We start from the raw sequence: 21,747 nt of genomic DNA on the forward strand, positions 1-21,747 counted from the left end.
GTACACATCCCATTGTTACTCTCTTATATTGTAGGGTGAGCCCTCCAAAACCCTCTACCCAACTGTACACCACTACAATAGCCCTTATGTCTGCAGGTGACATCCATATGCAGGGCCGTGCCTAGGGTCTCTGGCGCCCCCCTGCAGACTATCAGTTGGCGCCCCCCCCCTGCAGACTATCAGTTGGCGGCGGCGCCCCCCCCCCCCCCCCCCCCCGTGAAAATGATCGCTCACCACTTGCCACACTGACAGGAATTGTCAGCAATATTCTTAGAAACAAATTGCTATACATTGCAAAATAAGATAGCAGATGTAAATTCTCAAAGTGGACATATTCCAAACACTAAAATGAAAATAAAATGATTTTTTTCTACCTTTGTTGTCTGGTGACTTTCTTTTTCTGATCATGCTGGCCCAGTATCTGATTCTGCTGCTATCTGGCCTCTTAACTCCGTTTCCAGGGCTTCCTTTCCATTTATTTCTTTCCTTTCCTCCTTTCTTCTTCATTTCTGGTCCTCAGCTTCTGCCTATTTTCTTCATCCATGTGCAGTTTTTCTCCTCTCTTCCTTTTCCCTCATTTCATCTCCTTCATCTTTCTTCCCTCCCCTCTATGTCCAGCAATTTCTCCTCTCTCCCTGAGCCCTGCCCTCCCATCCATGCTCCTCTGTCCCCTGCCCCCTCCATTCATCCTTTTCCAGCAATTCCCCTCTCTCCCTGAGCCCTGCCCTCCCAATCCATGCCCATCCATGCTCCTCTGTCCCCTGCCCCCTCCATTCATCCCTATCCAGCAATGCCCCTCTCTCCCTGAGCCCTGCCCTACCAATCTATGCCCATCCATGCTCCTCTGTCCCCTGCCCCCTCCATTCATCCTTTTCCAGCAATTCCCCTCTCTCCCTTCCATGACCCCCCCTTGCATCCATGCTCTCGTCTCTCCCCTGCCCTCCCGCTCCCATTGTTCAATTCAACTGCCCACCCTCTTCTCTCCCCCCAACATCCCTTTTCTTTTTTTTTCTTTTTAAATGTACCTCTGTGGCGGTTCCGGCAGCGCAGCGTCAGTGAAGGAGGCGGCGCTCCCGACGTCGTTAGCCTTGCCTTCGCTGTGTTCCGCCTTCTTCTGACGTCAAGGAAATGTCAGAAGGCGGAACACAGCGAAGGGAAGGCTAGCGACGTCGGGAGCGCCGCCTCCTTCACTGACGCTGCGCTGCCGGAACCGCTACGGAGGTACATTTAAAAAGGAAAAAAAAAGAAAAGGGATGTTGGGGGGAGGGCGAGCGAGGTGAGCATGGTGCGGCGGCACCCCCCAGAGGGAAGCGCCCCCCTGCCATGCTTATCTCGCTAACTGTGTTGGCACGGCCCTGTCCATATGTGGGTTTTTGGTGGGTTTTGGAGGGCTCAAACTTTCCACCACAAGTGTAACAGTTAGATTGTAGTGTAGTATAGCTGTTTAACTGCCACTATTCGGTGGCAGTTAAGTGGTTAGTGCTGCTGCATATTGGCTCTAACTTGCTATCAAAAGAATGGGCAGGTCAGGAGTGGTACAGGGGGCAGTGTTGGGGAAGAGACAGCAATTATATGGGTGCTGGCACTATCCCCAATAGGCCAGTGTTTCCTAAACTGTGTGTTGTGCCACCCTGGTACACCGAAGCGAGTGCTGCAGCATATCTTGACTGCCATCCCACCGCCCATAATCCAGCAAGCATCACTCCCTACTTTCCCCTCCCGCAGGTCTATAATTTGCCACTTCCTGCTTCTTCCCTCACCACCCTTGCAATGCTTTCCGGTTACATTTTTGGCCCCTCCAAGATTCACAAAGGCAGTGCTGCACATGGCAGACTGGGAAGGCCCCCCCCCCCCCCGAGTGCCTGCCTGTGTGAGTCACGGACGGCCCGAAAATGTAAGCTGCAAGCACTGCAGCAGTGGTGGGGGTAGGAGAAGGAAGCAGCAGCGATCCTGGACCTGCAGGAAGGAAGGTAACTAGCGATGCTGGATTTGGGGAAGGCAAAGATCTGCTGGATTTGTGGGAGGAGAGGGGCTGCAGGGAATGGTGTGCTGGACTTTCTGGGAAGAGGGGCTGAAGGGAAAGGGAGACCTATGTGGCTGGGGGGGGGGGGGGGGTGAGAAGACCCATGTGGCCAGGGGGGTGCTGCAAACAAAATTGCTCAGACACTAAGGGTGCCATGAACCGAAAAAGTTTGGGAACCCCCTACGAAAGGCTGTCTGCTTTTGTTTCTCCACCCCAAGCTGTTCTTTGCTCTTTGACACTGCTTTGCGCCTCCCACTCTTGAAAATTGCAAACAAGCTGTACACAAGACAATTCCAGACCTGCCACACAACCTTGCACATTAAAGGTAGGCACTCCTTTCTGTGCATTGCACAGAATGCTCATTTTAACACTGATGAGTTTGTAATACATTTGCATAAAGTGATCGGTAGCTGGTATGGCGAACAATAAAAGAGATGCAGAATCCCTTAAACAGAGTGGGCCTATAGATGGAGAGAAAGGATTAATAGTTTATTGATGTGCGCCCTTGAAAAGTGGATAAGGAGGGATTTGATGTGTTGTATGACATAATTTTTCTGTTTCTGGTACTTATGATGATGAATTTAGAAATATATATAATCTCTGGTTTAGAGAGAGTTGTTCTCCAGTTTTCCTCATGTAATACCTGTGTAGTATGCACAGTCTGCTTTGCAACATGCAGTGTCCCTCTTCACAGCCAAGCTGCAGCCAGAGCACAGTATGGGAGGGGAGGAGCAAATGAGCTTCAGCTCTTTAGTGAGCTCTGTATGGCTGCCTTTAGTGTCATATGTAAATTAGAAGGTATAGCTGTATGCAGCAGCTTAAACACTGGTAAAGGTAATAAAATACTGTTCAAATGTGACAGCGTTAATTTTATGTACAAAGAATATCTACAAACATTTTTTATTTCTTCCATATTGTATATTGTTCAGAAGGTAACTGGTTTGAATGTTTCCCACTGTAACTTAAATAGTACTGAGCTTCAGCTGGAGAGCAGGAGCGGGCACACTGTTTGTCAAGACTATGCTTTCAAGAATCATTTCTATAGTTTATAACTGGAGAAATGGGAAGTGTTTTCTATTGTTTGTAACTGAAGGAATGTACAGTGTTTGATCTTGCTAACCACAAGAAACAATAGTATCTGAGGATTGTTCCTATTTTCTTTGTAGACAAGCAGAAAGAAAAAAATATAAGTTGAGTGATTAGCTCCTTATGTGTTAATGATAGACTATGAATAAATATGTTCAAAAATGAGAATGAGGTACATTACAGTGGTTTCTAAACCTGATGTTTGAGGCATTCCAGCAAAAGATTTGCATGCATTGCTTCCACTGCATACAAATTTCTCAAATAGAATAATCAACCATAGTCAAAATATAAAAAGACAAACAAAAACAATTTAAGACACCACATAGCGCAAGCAAAGAAATGTGCTTTCTATTGCACTGTGCTGAATATGAAGGCTTCAAAGACACAAATTTACCAGAAGTAACAGAGATAATCTAAACTTCCTTCAAAAGAATGAGCAGGAAAAAATGCTCTGTAATTCTGGGGGAAAGAGGAGAAACAGTAGTTATAGCAGCAAAATATGTTCTAGCCTGCCAGCAGATGGGAGACAGAAACCAGGCTCCACAGAAAAGAAGACTCTAGCAACTGGATAGAAGAGGCTGACCTCGGTAACTATTACTACATATCATTTCAATAGCGTTACCAGAGATACACAGCACTGTACACTTGAACATAGTCCCTGTGCAGGAAAAAGGTTCCCCCAGTATAGCTTGTTCAAGAGGGCTGACAGAAGCTCCTTCTGGAAGACCCTCCACCCTGCAAAGTGGTAAGAAAAAAAAAAATTCCAGAAGCCCAAGGAAACCTCATGCTGCTAAAAATGCACCTAGGGAAGAAAAGAAGCAGGCACAAATCAAAGGAGTCCCAGGTACACAGAAGAAAGCACAAGTTTGGATGTTTATTGTATTATTTTTAACATCTGGTGTTTTCATGTTAAAAAAAATCAGAATAAAGTAAGAAATTAAAAGAAAAAGATAACAAAAGAACAAGGAGAGGAGGAGGAGGAGGAGGAGTTGGGCTAAAGAACATAAAACGAATCCCTGAAGCACCAGCTGGTCGATCACCAGAGAGCTGAGGAGATGAGGAGCCTGCAGAGAAAGGCCCAGCCTGAGAGAGGAAAGGCTGGCATGGAAAGGCTGCACTGAACTGGTAAGATGCTAGAGTCAGGGACAGGGAAAAGAGCCTGCACCTGGATGTCCTTTTCTGGTGGGAAGAAAAACTGATCCAATGTGAGCCAGACCAGCTACAGAGACTTTGCTGGGCAATCTTGTATCCAAACCTGACATTCTGGGTGGGCCCAGAGTTAACACGGGTGGGCATTGTATATCATATGTCTTTATGCCTTCTTATCGCCCTCTAAGCTCCCATTGGTTTCCTCCCAATGTTTCAATGTTTGTGCTCCATTGTTACACTCCCAACGACACTTCAATTGTTTCGCATAATTATGCAAAATGTAATCCATAACCAATCTGTAACAAATTGTATTTCCAACATTTAACTCATATTGTAAGCCACACTGAACCTGTAAAAAGGTGGGAAAATGTGGGATATAAATGCAATAAATAAATAAATAAATAGAGCTGTGAATAGTGCTTCCCTCCCTTCTCTATAGGCCAGCATTTCCCTGCCCTCCTCTACCCTCCTACATCTGGTCAGCTTAGTCCTGTTTGCGATTTAGATAGGAAGTGACATCACTCAGAAATGGATGCTTGACATTGAGCTCCGAGCAATCCCCAGCTATTTTTAGCTATAGCACAGCCATCTGTGAGCATCCATTCCTGAACACTGCTAATCGATTTGCGGTTCTTGCAGTTGAACCATCAGAGATGACAGTTTCACAGCGAGCAGTGGATTTCACTGAGTTTGGCTACTTGGGGCCTTCAGCGCTGGCCCATGTGGCCAACCAGTGTAAGATGGCCAGACACAACCATCACAGCACTCCCTTGAAACTCTTCATACCGGACACACCATCTGTAGAGCTGAACCGAGAGCCACTTATTGAGATCTGAGCCTAGATGCACAAATTCGAGTGGACCTTAAAGTGGTGCGGGCAGATCTCATGACCCTTAGGGGGTGCCAAGCATAATAAAAAGTAGCACCTGCTACAACCCACAGAAGTGGCTCCTATGTCTGTCCTTATATCCAAGAACCTGTGAATTTGGGTGATGCTCTGAAAAACAGCTCAAGCTTTCTTTGGGTATGGGCAGGGAGAAACACAGGAGCAATGGGGAGACCCAGAAAGGATTAGGACTGCAAGGTAAGCATTCCCTGGGTCTAAAACAAGATGGCAAGAATTAATACAATTAATTAGAGAATTTTTATACTATTTAATTTTTTTAAGGAATTTGATTTTTTTCTTAGCATTAAAAATGAATGTTTATTTTCTCAAATGCAATAAACCATTATGTGTAAACAAAACATTTAGCAAGTTTTTACAAATAGATCAATTTATACAATACATCAAAACAACTAAAAAAAAAAGTGCACAGTTGATTAAAATACACTTACACCTTAACATTTCAGTTGTTGAGACTCAGAGGCACAGGTTTAGGACTCCCAAATGTAACACTGAGAATTACATGTTCTCACCCCAATGACCTCGCTGAACTGAAATCAGTCTTCTAATACAATAAAAAATATAAATTAAACAATTTTGTGTTTCTTCAGATACAATAACGTGCAGAGGAACAATAAGACCAATGCAGAAGCCATCAGTTTGTGAAACAGAAAACAAATTCCCAGTTTCCTTAGCACAATTAATTGGTTAATTAGAATCAGGTACATAAATACTTAGGTCCCCAAACTCCATCATGCACTGTGTTTTTTTAACCCATCTTGTACAAAAGTCCAAAAGGCTTTTGTATTCATCATTTGTGGAAAGGAAGGGGGCAGGCTGGTCGCTACCTTGACCCTTTACAAATCTCTCTGTAAATTAAACCAGGGTCCCATTTGTGAAGGCTATGCTAGGGTGTGGAAAAGAGAGCTGGGTCTGCAAGGTTCAGGTCTGAAGCTTAAGTGTGCGATTTCTAGAATCCCTGTCCTTGGATGGGGGCCTGGCACTTCTACCTTTGGCCCAGGCCCCCTCCAAACATGCAGCTCCTGTTAAATGGCTGGCAGAGATGCCAAAGTCCTACCAGCCAAAGAAATGTGTTACTGCATGCAAATCAATCACTCTCGTGAATATTCATTGTGGATATCCTGAAAACCTGACTGGCTGAGGTGCCTCTAGGACCAGGTAACCACTGGCATAATTCAGTGAATATGAAAAGAATGGGTGTAGGGATCTCCCTGAAGTGTAAGCAGGTCTTCTTAAGAGGTTTGGGAAATGCATTTGCAGACCTTGTCCCTTAAAAGCCCACAATAAGATTGTTAATTGTTTGTGAGATGGCACAGTACCTGGAGGGATAGGGAAGGATAAATGGCATTAAGGGTGGGGGTAGTTGTGAATGGGATCACTGGGGAGTATGGCTTAGCAGGGAAAGTTGCTGAGGCAAACTCTCTCCATCTGTGAGTTATAGGGATAGCCACAGTTTATTTTGGTTACGAGTAGTTTTCGGGGGGGGGGGGGGTGGAGGGAGGGGTTTTGTGAGTTACAATTTGAAACGAAAATGAATGCTGTGCATGAGAGTGCCTGGATGACTTGGGGCACCTATAGTGGAGTGAGCAACGAATGACATATGCCTTGTTTGTTCCTTTAGCTGGACGTCTGGGACACCAGTATGATGATGAAAGACCTAGAAATAAGGCTTTACATCGTTGTTGGTTTCTGTCATATCAAACTTATTTATAGTAACAAAAAGGTGAGCAAGCACATACAGTTAAATATTATAAAAATCTTATTGGGAAATCATACCTTAATCTTCCTGTACTTCAATTTACCTGTATTTGGGTGACAATAGTATTGCTTCTCCTTTCCTAGGAATACACTCCCCCCTCCCCCCAATATTCAGCCTGTAATGTCTTTTTAAATACTGACCTCCATAGCCGATCTACTGCTGTGACCATCTGGCCATAAAGTGACTGCTGGTATTGTGCTGGGTACCAGCAAGATTCAGACTGGATAAAGTTAGAACAATCTATTTTGTGTCCCTATCTTTGGCCAGATTGTCATTAACTGGGTAATTCTCAGCCTGCTCTGGCACTATCCGGATAACAGTGGGAGGCTCAGTGGTAATTTCCATCAGCATTATCTGGCCCTTGTGAGCAGCGCTTATCTAGGCATAAGCCACGCCAACCTGGATAAATGCCACCGAATAGCGATCTGATATGGCCAACATTAGCAAGACTCATCCAAGAAAGGGACACATACAATACTGTGCCAGCAATTTCCCTAACTCTGAGAAAGCTGTACTGGCCTAGATCTGACTCCCTTCTAATCATCAAGAACATCATCCCTACCAATGGAAATTAAATTGTGAGCAACAGAAGTTAGCCAAATATTTGCACTGGCTGGGACTATTCAGTGGCACTATTTGGATGGTGTAAGGGCAGAATGTAGAGTTACCCAGATAGCAGCAACATTCAGTTAGCGAACCAGATAAATATCTGGATAAAGTTCAGACAGCAAAAAGGCTCCCGTAACTTCATCCAGTAAAGGGGAAAGGGAATTGGATTTAGTTCATGCCTTTCTCAAAGGCTCATTTTATATATAAAAAGAGGCATTTTTCCTATGTTCTGGAGGGCTTCTACATTTATACCCGAGGCAAGAGAGGGATAAGGAACATGCCCAACAGACAACATTTGGATCTGAACATGGCTGGCTTGGTGCTCAGCCTGCTACTCAAATCATTAGACTCCCCCACTACTCCTACTATCACTGCTATCAAAATAGTGGTGTTGGTCATTGCTGAAGTTGGACATTAATCCACAGCACGTAGTGTTAAAAAAACAAAACAAACCTGCCAATTGCCAAGGCCAAATATCAGCCAGACCAATTTTTATCCAACTAAATTGCAATAAAATTTTTCCATTAACGCTGTCATTACTCCATCCATTTCTGTCAACAACTGATCATATTGTAGATCTGACACATAGTATAATGAAAAGTGATGGCAAGAGGCATTGGTGAATGAATAGAGATAGAGGCATAAGGAAGATTCTGGAAAAATTGAAGGGAAGGTACAGTCTCAATTATACTAACAAGGAGAAATAAAAAAACAGTAGGCAATGCAATAAATTACTATCATACAAAATCAAGGAGGTCTTTTACTAAAGCTTAGCTCGAGTTTTCTGCAGTAGGGCCCACTTTATTCCTATGGGCCCTGCTGCAGATAACTCAAGCTAAGCTTTAGTATAAGACCCCTTAAGTATCCATGTATCAAACAAGTTAAATATTTCCTTATCAGCTTAACAGAGTATAAATATAGATTTCAGGGTATCTGTTATCACTGTATATAACAAACTAGTGAAGCACAATATACAACCACCAGACATTGTGACCAGGTGATATAGTTAGTTATTCACACATGACGTGTAGGGCTCCCTGCAGTTTTAGTAAGTGTTTAACAAAATTGGTGAACTCCAAGCCAGTAAACCTGGGAACATCAAATGCACCTAAGCTACAAGAGATCTTTTTAATACTGTTTCAATCAAAGAAGGTGTGGTTAACACTGAACCCCCAAAGCTTCTGAAGTCCTAGTTCACCAGTAAAATGATTTTTAGTAGGAAAACTTGTACTAATCATAACAGGTTACAACTTCTGATTCAAAAGTGCTTCTGATCTTCATCTCTCAGAATTTTGGAGTGATTTATAAAATGGATTAAATGTCACCAGCAAATGATCACCATAGGTATATGCTCACTGCAAACTCACTGAAAGAACATTATCTATACATAGCGAAGCTGCTGTTTACTCCTGCAGAAATAAATAAGGAACTTTTGTTTCATAAATGCTGTAGGTAATCCACTCTTAGAATTATTATACATTTTCACATTTTTTTTCATCCAATGGTTCTCTTTAACTCTTCCAGCAACATTGGAACCCATTTGCCTTTGTACAAAAGCCTTTACTCACAATTACTTTTTTCCCCCTTTTAATTTGTATCCTCTTCCAGATCCACTGCAGCAGTGCTCCTTGCCCAGAAACCATGCAGTAATGTGAATCCCTAGGTGGTGCTGTTGAGCAACAGCTGAGACTTCCCAGCATTCCCAGTCCCTGCAGGGTGCAGAATCCTGGTCCAGGAATGAAACCCAAGCTCTCCCCGCAAGGCAACGCTGTTTTAAAGTCAAGCGCTACTTCACATTTTTAACTCTTTAAACAACACAAAACTCCAAGTCAGCAGCTACAAGAATGCAATTCTTCTGTTAGGCCAACAATAGTAATAATAATAATAATATAAAGACATATCAAAATTCAGAAGAGAATTCACTGTACAAATTTGATTGCCCGTCGCCAAGATGAAGAATTAAATTTGGGAAGACTACGTCAGATCTTCCAGTTCCAGGGGATACACAAGTCTCCATCCTGTAGCACAGAGTAGAAGTATGAAATGCAGAGGTGCATGCCTTGTAGATATGGGAGTGGTTTTTCTAGAAGCCTTTTACAGCAGTGGATCATCTGTGCGCTGGAAACACTGGGGTCTTTGTACAGTCTTTTCAGAGAAAACTTGTCAGTGCATGATTTAGTCAGTTCTCTTTCATTCACCTTTAGCCTGAGATACAAAGAGATGGTTAAAAAGGCCAGTAACAAGACAGAGATCTAAATTCACTGTAAAAGGATTGGGAAAGTAAGACTTCCATTCAAGATTACATTATATTGTTTTGTTTATAATCTTTCCCCTCCTTGCACACTGTCCCAAATCTAATGGATACCGCAATACAATCTCCAAAAAGCAGAATACATTGTAAGCTGGCATTATGAAAAGAGATCCAAGTTGATAATGAACAGTCAACTACTTGAAATAAATCTTCTATTGCAAGCGTAACTTAGCATTTTAGCAGAAAACGAGCTTATAGTTTTAAACATGGATTTTTCAGTGTTTGTGTCTTCTAGAACATGTCAAGAGGAATGTTGGCCATGCAGGGAAGTTGGAATGTATGCCTGGGTTCTTGACATTTTAACTTTTGCAAAAAAGCCAACATGTCTGGATTTAAAGAATTTGCAACAAGAGTTAGGGGGTTTCTTTCTTTAAGCCAAGAACTCATGAACTTAGAAGAAATCTCTGATTTTGCTGCACAGCATTTCTGAATAATGTCACAAAATTATTCTACACTAAATTTGCCAAAGTATTAACCTTTAGCCTTCTAAAAGGATATTGAGCTCTAAGGATTTCATGCCACAGGGAAGAACTTGGTTGCGGAGGAGAAGTACCCTTTGCATGCAGGCACTATTGTGGTTGGAGGCTGCATTGTTGACTTCACCAGCAGATCCTAAGTAGGATCTTTAAAGAATTTTGTAGTACAACTGTTTGTAGTACAAGATTAAAACTTTAATAAAAAAAAAAAAAAGATTTCATGCCGCTATTGTTCATTTAGAATAAATAATGAGCAAATGAATTTTGACTACAAATGAAAAGTATACAGGAAACTTGAAAACCGATAAAGCTAACGCCAGGGTGTACTTACTCATCTTTTCTGTTTAGCTTATCTCTGGCTTCTTGTGCCTTGGTAAGAATAAACCAATGGAGAGATGCTGGATCACAGATTGTAGGTACCATAAAGTGGCCCAATTCGTGCAGTCTGGGAGCATAGTGATCCCTGAAAGAATATAAAAGGCACTGTGCACTGAAATGGTCTCACTATAGTGAGCACTTCATTATCTAAACCTAAACTAAAATGTAAAAAATAAAAACATAAAACAAAAACGTACTACCAAAAGCCTTGAAAACTACTTATGATCACCTACACTTCAGGAAAAAACTAAAAACTCACCTGTTTAAAAAGGCATACCCTTCAGACCCAACATAAATGCCTGAACTCTGCGACACTACAACACTACAGTTCGTAATGGTCATCAAACAACTCTTCCGTTCTTGTTTCCCTTTATGTGGTCCTACCACATTAACCTTATCCTACCACAATATAACCTTGTATTTGTTTACTCCGGAATCTACAAACACCTCTCAGGCACTATGCAAGCCACATTGAGCCTGCAAATAGGTGGGAAAATGTGGGGTACAAATGTAACAAATAAATAAAATAAATAAATAAATAAAGAAGAGCAGCACATTTCCATAATTCCTCCCCCAATACTAAGGTTATCAATAGAAATGGACTAACGCGGCTACCACACCTCTCTACTTCCCAATACTAATAAAGCTGCAGGTTTTATTTTATATCAGATAGTAATCTGTTTTTAATAGAATTTTAGTGATAAGTTTAGAATGTGCATGATATATCTATCAGCTGTGAATCTAAAGGGATTTCAGAATCGTTACTTCTGAAGGTATAGTGCAGCATAATTTTGTTAACACCCAGTGTAACAGTAGTTTGATACCAGTATAAATTAATAGAAGTGAATGAACCAGTTTTCCCCATATCTTGAAATTCTGCTTGCTTACTTCCCTATAGAAAGGGTGGCTTATGTAGATCTGTACATAGCAGAGATTTGTAGACAGATGGGGCAAGCTCTAAGACTCCACATGGTTTGCCTTGGGTTGGATGTTGGAAGATCCACCAAAGTGGAGGAACAACAGGAACCCACGGTACACAACAAAGCAGCAAGCAATAGGTGGGTAATGAGTAATGGTTCTTCGAAAATCATGACACAGGACATCAAAGAATTTTCCCTTTTTATCGCAACAGCAAGACTTCTGAGACAGGTATGTTTGCCAAAACATGGTGCCGTGTCAACTCTTCAATAAAGTGTATTCTCATGAAACACTTTGGTGTCCTATGTCTTGATTTTCAAAGAACCATCGCCCTTTACCCACTCCTTGCTTGCTGCTTGGCCTTGGGTCGAAGGCACCACAGCTAATGCACCAAATGAAACTCATGTTGCCTGGATAGAATCAGGTAGCACGCCTGAACCATGATGAGTACCAGTCAGCTAGGAATATGCAATTAGATCTCTTGTTTCAGGTGTTAAATGGTGTATTGAGAATGCTCAATAGAAAATTAAAGCTATGGGATGAGGGGAGCATAGGAAGGAATAAAAGTCAGAAGAGAACCAAAATTTCCAAAATAGTAAAAGAACAGAGGGGATTTTGTTTATTTTTACTTTACTGTTTAAGAGAGATTTAGGTCCAATTAGGAAACTCTGGTAAACCTGAGTGAAAAGAAGCAATGTGTTAAACTGTTCGTGAGCCCTTGTACCCATGCTGAAGCTTAGGAAGGACCTTGGCCAAGGCCTAGGGTGAACCAAACAGGTGCTAAGCAAAACCATGGCCATAAAACCCCGCACACTCAGGACAAACAACTAGCATCACTAGAAAAGGGAGATAGACCACTCAAGCGGGCCTCACGGCTGAACGGGATCCCACTCATAAAGAGTCCAAGCATATGGGCCTCACGGCCGAACTGGAACCAAGTTACACCCTGGGGAAGGGAAAAAGAACAATGAGGGGTCCCAAAAGGGACTGGCGCACATGCAACGTAAACAGCACTAGCTAGTGACACAAGGGAAGGGTGACACACGAGAAGCTGGCAGGTGCAAGCTACGACCAGGGGAAGAGAAAGTCAAGAACAGAATGGGACACAGACTCTATAAGAGCGAAGCTCCACAGGAACACTCTAGGCTGTAACATACATCACACAAATACACTAGGCTGTGCCACACAGCACCCAAAGGAAAAGGGAAATCTCCTAAAGGAATACACAAGGCTGTGCTACATAGCACTCAAGGACAAGGGAAACCACTATAGGAATACACAGGACTGTGCCCCTCAGCACTCAAGGGAATCCACATACAAGAGTATGCAAGGCAGTGCCACAGAGTCAGATAACAGATACTAGAGACAAAGGGAAAAGCAAGCAAACAGGAAAGGCTGCCTTTACATACACCAAACAGATAAGGGCAATGTTCACAAGAATCAGGAGACAAGCACAGCAGACAAAGCATAAAAGCAGGCTAAAGGAAAGGGCTGCTAAATACAAGTCAGGGAGAGGCAGGCTTATACTGCAGTTAAAGGATAAAAGCTAACAAAGGGGAAAACCAAACAACGTTCTTACCAGAACTCAGTCAGCATACAGAGACAGAGCAACAGAGCACCCACAGGTGCAGGGAAGCAAGGTAATCAGGGAAAGCAGCTTAGCTAGGGAAACAAACAAATATATGCTGGAAACAACCAGCACACAGAGAAGCTACGAGCAATGAGAGGAGTAAACAAACTCCCACGAAAGCACGGTGTGCTACAAGCACAGACAGAAAGAGGGTAACAGGCTTCAGCTGACAGGGATCAAATGCTAAAGCATGGACTGTAGGGAAAAGAAGGTTTAAATAGATCTGACTTCTGACGTCTGCTGTCTCAGACGTCAGCTCAATTCCTAACAGGCCAATCAGAGGTGAGTCCCAGTCAGTCCCCTGTCTAGCAGAATCATAACACAATGTAGGAAGGTGAAGAGAAAACAGGCAAAAACCAGAAATATATAATTCAGAATGACTTAGCTTTTCAAAGGTGTGCAGTGTAGCAAAGTACATGTGCCCTCTAACATTGTATCCTTTAAAAAAAAACCAAAACACCAGACATTTAATATGTGTCCTTACTAATCACTTTAAAAGGCTATTTTAAGGTACAAGTTTCTTCCTTTTCCCTTGGGCTTCCATCTTAATAGGAACCTGTCTCTATTGAGCAACAGTTCAGAGTCTTCCCATACTTTTATAATCATCCCACCTTACAAGATGCAGTGAGAGGATATATGCTCTGAAGCTCCATGTACGACCTGAACTGTGTGCCGATATAGTCAAGCAAAAAGGGAAAGTAAGCTCTTATCTGTACCAACACCTGGAGTCATAGAGACATAAGTAATTCAGATGGCCATCCGAGCAGTGCTCTGCAAACCACGGTGAGAGATGGTGGTAGGAAGCTTGAGGTTTCACTGAGCCCACAGAAGTGTTCCTCTCCCACAATTCCAAGAGCTGAGATGGCCCACACTCCCAAGGGGGTTGCCGGGGTAGACTGAGGTGAAGCGCTGAAACTCAAGGCCCAACGAAGGAGACTTTAGCATTTCTTCAACATCAGCATCTGCAGTTCTGAGAGATCACATCTGGTAAATTATTGAAGACTGGAGAGTTCAGTGGATTGTTGGTATAATCTACAAGCCAACTTGGGAATCCAAAATCTAAATATATGATGGACTTCATCTTGGAAGTGACAGAGGATCTAGAAGGCTGTGTGAAAAAGTGCTTTAATGAGCTTGCAGGGTTATCTAAAGACTTCCAAATTAAATGTGAACAGTATGATAATATTTTGATAGACCATGCGAGCAAAACTGAATCTCTCCAGGAAACTGTGTCTGATATTAGCAAAGCTTTGCGTGGTTTGACAAAAGAGAACTTGAGGATGCGTTCAAATTGGAGGAGAATTTTCAGAGAAGTCTACGGATTCTTAATTTTCCTCATAATTGTTTCCACATGGGAAATGTTTAAAAAATATTTCTTAGGGGCATTGGGCTTTACAACTGCGACTTTACCTCCTATAGAAAAAGTATTCCATGTTCTTTACAAGAATATTAAGCCTCGGGCTGAGGGAACTCAGATACAGTCTAGTTGTCCCTCAAATTCTCCAAACTTCTCTGCATTCTGACATTGCTTCCTCTACACTGGTGTTACTTTTGCATTTGTTAGGGACAGGGATTATGTTTAAACACTTTTCTCCGTAAGCAAGATACTTCCTTTTTAGGTTATAAGCCCACTTTTTCCTGATGTGTTACAGATTACTCAGTCAAAATGGAGGTCTTTTATTGGCGCTCAAGTCTTTTTTCGATTTCCATGTAAATGTTTACTTAAATATCAAGACAGGTGTATTTTTTGGGAAGAAGATCATTTGACATAATTTCTATTAGTTAAATTAGTTGCAAGAGTGTTTTTAAGATTCTAGGTCTGACCATTAGTTTTACCAGTGCTACATTATTGTATGTTTCTCATTTGTGGGCTTTTCCTATGGAGCAGCCATTCCCAACCCCAGACCTCGGGGCACACCTTGTCCCATCAGGTTTTCAGGATCTCCATAATGAAATGTATGAGATAGATCTGCATGCACTGCCTCAACTGCATGCAGATCTAAGTTATGTATCATGAAGAGAAGAGAAATTGCTAAAGAAGAATATTGAAGCTGGTGCAGTTAAGTGAGATTGTGATGAATGTCTGAACATAATTTGGAGGTGCTTTGAGTAGCCCGTGGAAGACATTACGGTTGTGAGATAATACGCTCTCATTAGCTGGAGTTGGTAAACCAGCTTATAATTGAAAAAGAAAAACGCCTATGTTGCGACCCAAATCGGGAGATAGACGTTTATCTCACAAAAACGAATAAAGCAGTATAATCGAAAGCCGAATTTGGTCGTTTTCAACTGCGCTCCGTCGTGGATGCGGACAAAGTTGATGGGGGCGTGTCAAAGGCGGAACTGGGGCGTGGTTATCGTGCGATCAGAGATGGGTGCCTTTCGCCGATAATGGAAGAAAAATATGCGTTTTTAGCGAGAATGTAGGGCACTTTTCCTGGACCCTGTTTTTCCACGAATAAGGCCCCAAAAAGTGCCCTAAATGACCAGATGACGACTGGAGGGAATCGGGGATGACCTCCCCTGACTCCCCCAGTGGTCACAAACCCCCTCCCATCACAAAATATGCCGTTTCACAACTTTTTATTTTCACCCTCAAATGTCATACCCACCTCCCTGGCAGCAGTATGCAGGTCACTGGAGCAGTTATTAGGGGGTGCAGTGGACTTCAGGCAAGGTGGACCCAGGCCCATCCCCCCCCCACCTGTTACACTTGTGCTGGTAAATGGGAGCCCTCTAAACCGCCCCCCAAACCCACTGTACCCACATGTAGGTGCCCCCCTTCACCCCTTAGGGCTATAGTAATGGTGTAGACTTGTGGGCGGTGGGTTTTGAGAGGGATTTGGGGGGCTCAACACCCCAGGGAAGGGTGCTATGCACCTGAGAGCTCTTTTACCTTTTTTTTTTGTTTTTGTAAAAGTGCCCCCTAGGGTGCCCGGTTGGTGTCCTGGCATGTGAGGGGGACCAGTGCACTACGACTCCTGGCCCCTCCCACAAACAAATGCCTTGGATTTATTCGTTTTTGAGCTGGGCGCTTTCATTTTCCATTATCACTGAAAAACAAAAACGCCCAGCTCACAAATTGTCGAATAAAACATGGACGTCTATCTTTTTCGAAAATACGGTTCGGTCCGCCCCTTCACGGACCCGTTCTCGGAGATAAACGCCCATGGAGATAGACGTTTTTGTTCAATTATGCCCCTCAAAGTGATGCTATGAAAAGATATTGATTGGATGTTTTTGGCAATGGACACTGAAAGGAGGAGTTGTCGTGGATTATCATCTTCTATATGGACAAATCACAGTTTAGGTTTTCTCATAGAGCTTTATAAGCTTATATGTGTTTATGTCACATGAAGTGATGTGTAAAAACTCCGTGAATAGAGGGATAGTATTATTCTTAACAATTTTGGTTTTAGGTGTGAATAAGAGGAGTGCATGGTTAAGACTGTGAGAAGAAATTTTACTTGCTCAAAAAAATGTTATGAATAAAGCAAATTTTGTAAAGATAAAATAGCAATTAGTTACTACTTTATGACATATTGTACGTAACTAGGAGAGAGGATTTACTCAGTTGATGTTAATATAATGCATATTCATTAGGGATATCCTGAAAATCTGAAAGGCTGGTGGTCTCCAGGACAAGTTTGAGAACCACTTCTCTAGACTGTACTTGAAGATATTGGAAAATTCAATATACATAAAGTAAAAATAATCATCTTCCCACCTGCCCAGTCATTGCACTGACAGCCCTTCATTGGGAACCACAGATACACACACGTTGCAGTGGGACTTGTACTCCTCAACAACAAACCCTAAGGGTCAATACTCAGCAGGGGTGGTCATGTTACTCTAAGCAAGGTACTTAAATTAATTAATATATTCAGCACCGCTATCCATAAGGACAGTGATGCTGAATATACATACAGTGGAGGAGTAGCCTAATGGTTAGTGCAGTGGTTACTTAGCCCTCCACGTTGCTCCAGGTACAAAATCTTAAGATTATGAGCCCAATAGGGACAGAGAAAGTACCTGCATATTTTATTTTATTTATTTGTAAAATTTGTATCCCACATTTTCCCACCCATTAGCAGGCTCAATGTGGCTCACATTATACCGTAAAGGCGATCGCCAAGTCCGGTATGTTAAACAAATACTGTAGATGTTAAACAAATACAGTTTAAAATAAGGGTCAGGTAAGGTCAAAGAGGTACAAAAGGGACAGAGACAGGGAAATACAGGACTATATAATACATATAAACCACTTTCATTGTACCACTGAAAGGTGTATATCAAATAAGTTACCTTTACCCTTATTCTATAAAGAAGTTGCTAAGTAAGGACATAAATGACCAGAAATACCAGCATATGAGTGCATATGGGTACACATATGCATGCAGATATTGTGTATGCAATTGAGTGGGCATACACATGGGTGGATTCAGGGTGGGGCACACAGTTACACACAAATGATAGAATACTATCATTTGGGGTTTTTTTCAACGATCTAGGTGCGAGCATTTACAACTGCTCTGTAACTGATATAAGTGATTGTGCTTAACTTAAATGTGCAAATTTTAATTGTTAGCCTAGTATTCTATAAAGGAAAGTAGGTGCCTACTTTCTTTTACAGAATAGGCTCCAGATAGACAATACCAGTGCATTGAGCACAACATTAGGGTAGGTCTTTGAAGGGATGCCTGTTTGGTTTTGGTCTGCCATTTGGCAGGCTTAAACTACCACAGATAGGGAAGGTAAAGCAAGATAACATTTTTCCTCCTAAAAAGGGGAGAAAAATGTCAAATATAAACCGAGGGTTTATATTCAAGTATTCCTCTCCTTCCCCCATGGTGTTCCATTGCTACCACTGTCCCCTGCCAGCCCACCTCCCCAAACCCCCCCTGAACCAAAAGCTCCTCAAGTCCATCCTCCGCCCTCCTGTCGGTCCTCCCTGGGCCTATCATAGAGGCTTGGTGGTCCAGTGGTGAGCTGGGGCAGGAACCTATGCTCTCTACTATTACAAAAATGGCTGCCATGAGACTGTTGCCAGAACATGCAGCAGCCATTTTCACAATGGAAGATGGCATGGGCAGCAGTGTGTGGGGATCACCATGTCCCAGCTTGCCACTGGACCACCAGTCCTATACAGTAAGCCCAGGGAGAGGCCTATAGGTGAGTACAGGAGGGGGGGTTGTTTGCTTGGTAGGAGGGAGGAGGGATGGGAGGTTGCTTCTTGTTCAAGGTTGGGGGGAGGGGGTGCGGGCAGCAACAGAAGTAGAGGAAGGAAACCGTGGGAAAGGAAAGGTAGGCTCAAATATAAACCAAGATTAAATTTTTGATGCCTTTTTATGGCCAGAAATATTTCAGTTTATATTTGAGTATATATGGTAAATGTAGTAAATTATCTGGAAAGCAGTTGAATACTGCCCTTATCTAGATAATTTTTCAGCCTGCCCTTTCTTCCAACCCTGGATTACAGCAATATACCGTATTGAGACTGTACTCAAAAATCCATGCCAAGCATTGGCAGCTGGCTCAAAATACTATCGCCAGACTTATTGCTGGTATTGCAAAGAATGCGCATGTATCCCCTACTCTGACAGATCTTCACTGGTTACAGTTTCTTTTTTGTTTGAATTAAGTTTAAAATACTCTCATATATAAGATGATGCAGGATGTGGCACCTTAATATCTTTCACAGGAGCTCAGTATATATCAATCTTCCAGAGCTTTGCAATCCGAGGGCACTTGGCATTTCTCAGTTCCAGCACTGCATAAGGTTCGTTTAGTTGCAACTAAGATGGATGCCTTCTCAATAGCTGGCCACATGTTAACAATGGAGCTAGCAAGGATTTCCATAACCAAGACCTTTAAGAAATGTTTCAAGGCATATTTGTTTTCTCAGGCTTTTTCACATAGTTTTATGTTAAGTCAATTACTGACTAATCTGGTTGATCAGTTTTTATTTTAATTATATTTGTTTTTTTTTTTTTTAAAGGTTTTATACATTGTTGTATTGTTTTATATGAAACTGTACTTATATTCTGCTTGCATTCCCAGGCAGATTACAAGTTTGATAAATAAGTCAATAAAATAAGCAAACCCGGGCCCCTTTTTCTACAGATTATACGGATAGTCAAGTTATATATTCATCAGCCACTGAAATGTAATAGATCACCTGACAATTCTAGTAAACTATCTCCATAAAAGACCAAAGGGCAAATGTATGTTCAGGAGCAGCGACAGAAAAGGAGAGAGAAGGATCAGAGAGCAACTCACTTCTCTAAAATGAGTTGCAAGCCACGGAGACTTCGAGGGTGAAAAGACAGCCTTTGGCTAAGCAATCTACTGTAGAATGAATCTAGAGTAGAGTAATATTCTTCAATTGTAAGCAGTGGCTGCAGTTCCTCCATGTACATTATCTGCATGCCTCCTAAAAGGTGGCTGATCCGGTCCTCTAAAATCATCTGCTTCCTCTGAAGGTTGCAATAACTCGGCAATCTTTCAAATAACTAAGACAAAGACAGAAATATTTGTATTAGATTTGCTTTACTACATGCTGTGTCAAAACACCTATACTAAACTAATGCATGTGTACGTTTCATGCCTGAAAAAGAATATTTCCCATTACCTTTGGGAACATGTAAGGACTGAGTTTGGTGCCTTAGGGTTGGGTTCTCAGTGTTACACCCAAAATTGTCCTGTAGGAATTGTAACAATGGGCCATACTTAGCTTTCTTCCCATTGACTCGGAATAAGCTTAAGGCCTTAGAAAATCAGACCCCAACATGTTATCAGTCACACTCAAAAATGCCTACTTATGCTGTTCTTTTGGGCTGTTACTGCTTGATCCCAGTTCCCAATCCAAAAGCATCCCTTGAGAATCATAGTTAATGGGGAAATACACTTAAATAAGTTTTATCCGTTATGCATTTCCTGCAGCTGTGAATCAGTACATGTGTACATCATACTGACTTTGGCGGTTTTTTAACCTGACAGCTTCTGGCTGGACGAAATGTATGATTATCAGTCAATGGTAATTGATCTAGATTGTCTGAATTTCATTATTTATCTAGACTGTGAAGATACACGTTGACCCCTGAGGCAGGCGTTTGTGCACCGAAACACGGCCTGTGTCGGGTCTTGCTCTTAATAAAAGGCCAGTATTTCTCTCTTTCTTGAAGGCCCAGTGTTGCTTTTTTTGTTCATGTTTTGTACTTGTATGGTGTTTTACCCTCTCTTACTGCGTATACATCATACGGTGCAACATAATCTAGGTCTCTGTAGACAGAGGTTGAAATAGGTGCATAATGGATATAGGTCTCAGGGTATGTGCTTGTCATTTACCTGTGAATCTTGATACACAGGCAGTGGGATGGGGTGGGTTACTAGGGCCATGGCCCAGTCAACATTCTATGCAACACAGCATCAACAACTAGAGAGCTTAAGGGCTGGAGACTGGTTTGATGTTGTTCCACTGCCCCTGTGACAAATACTTCCACTATTAAAGTTTTAAAAGTTTCCTTAAACTTCAACTTTATCATTTTTCTTTGGTTATACCTGGTGTTTTAATTAACAGCGAGAGGGAAAAAGCTCTCTTGGTGCTCGCAATCTCTTACTTTAGTCCAGTGATGGTGCACGTCCATAGTCCCCAGCATCACGTGGCCCGCTGCACTTACACCTGACCGATCAGTAAAGATCACGGTGCGTCCTGGGAACAGAGTACGAAGAGTTTGGCCACATTTTGAAACATTAATGTGCTGCTCAACAGGCTTTTGCATTGTCACACTGAATCACAACAACTTGTGTACTACACAGGAAATTATCATATTCTTTACGTGACATTTATGATATCAATGGATGCATTTCCTAGCAAGTTCTATTAGTGTTACTTCCGGTGTATGTCTCTTTTCATTGACCAAAGAACTTCCCCCTTATGGGTACGCATTCTTAAACTTATTTGGGAGGAAAAGAGCAATAAATGATGTACCTTTAGCATTTCGAAGTACTTCTGGACTCTGCTGAGCTAAGCGACTTAAGCTGTGTAGCTGGCTGCAGCGATGAGCAATCCCCCAGCTTCTTTGCCACCTATCCAAGTTAAGAAAAAACAACAAATTAGAGCCTGTGTACGAGAATACTGTAACAAAATGAGTAGCTACACTACAGAGACAAAAAGAGAAGTGTGACTTTTCATAATGTCAAACTTCCTACTGTACAGAACTGGGTGACTTTCTGCGCAATAAGTATATCAGTAGGCAGCCTTTTCTTATAGGGAAGGAAATTAGGCAAGAAGTGGAATCTGGTGACAAGGTAGCATTAAAATGCTTGGACGTCAACCAATGCGCAGAGTGAATGGCAGTGGGAAGGTGGAGATGGCTTGAGAAGAACCAGGTACAGAGGTTGCTCATAAAATGTCAAGACGCTTTATTTCTTGTAATGACATGTAACACTTGACATGGAATCATGCTTCAGCACTGAGTGCCTGCCTCAGGGGTCAGGAATTA

The 21,747-nt window shown here is 42.2% G+C and overlaps 1 protein-coding gene and 1 pseudogene across 5 annotated transcripts in view; one reads left to right on the plus strand and one right to left on the minus strand.

Moving 5' to 3' along the window:
• Nucleotides 1-3,037: 3,037 nt before the first annotated feature.
• Nucleotides 3,038-3,127, plus strand: LOC115460808 (annotated as a pseudogene).
• Nucleotides 3,128-6,664: 3,537 nt separating this feature from the next.
• The window catches only part of TCAIM (T cell activation inhibitor, mitochondrial), a 115,740-nt gene continuing 100,657 nt past the window's right edge, over nt 6,665-21,747 (minus strand). For all 5 annotated transcript variants that reach the window (XM_030206078.1, XM_030206092.1, XM_030206085.1 and 2 more), the window contains exons 7-11: nt 21,234-21,331; nt 20,863-20,954; nt 19,523-19,755; nt 10,649-10,780; nt 6,665-9,735 (exon numbers count right to left, since the gene is read on the minus strand). In XM_030206078.1, coding sequence (XP_030061938.1) covers nt 9,510-9,735; nt 10,649-10,780; nt 19,523-19,755; nt 20,863-20,954; nt 21,234-21,331 — 781 coding nt within the window. In that variant the 3' untranslated portion in view covers nt 6,665-9,509. The remainder of the gene's footprint in view (nt 9,736-10,648; nt 10,781-19,522; nt 19,756-20,862; nt 20,955-21,233; nt 21,332-21,747) is intronic.

Source organism: Microcaecilia unicolor, chromosome 1 (assembly GCF_901765095.1).
Source record: "Microcaecilia unicolor chromosome 1, aMicUni1.1, whole genome shotgun sequence".
Classification (NCBI taxonomy): Eukaryota; Metazoa; Chordata; class Amphibia; order Gymnophiona; family Siphonopidae; genus Microcaecilia; species Microcaecilia unicolor.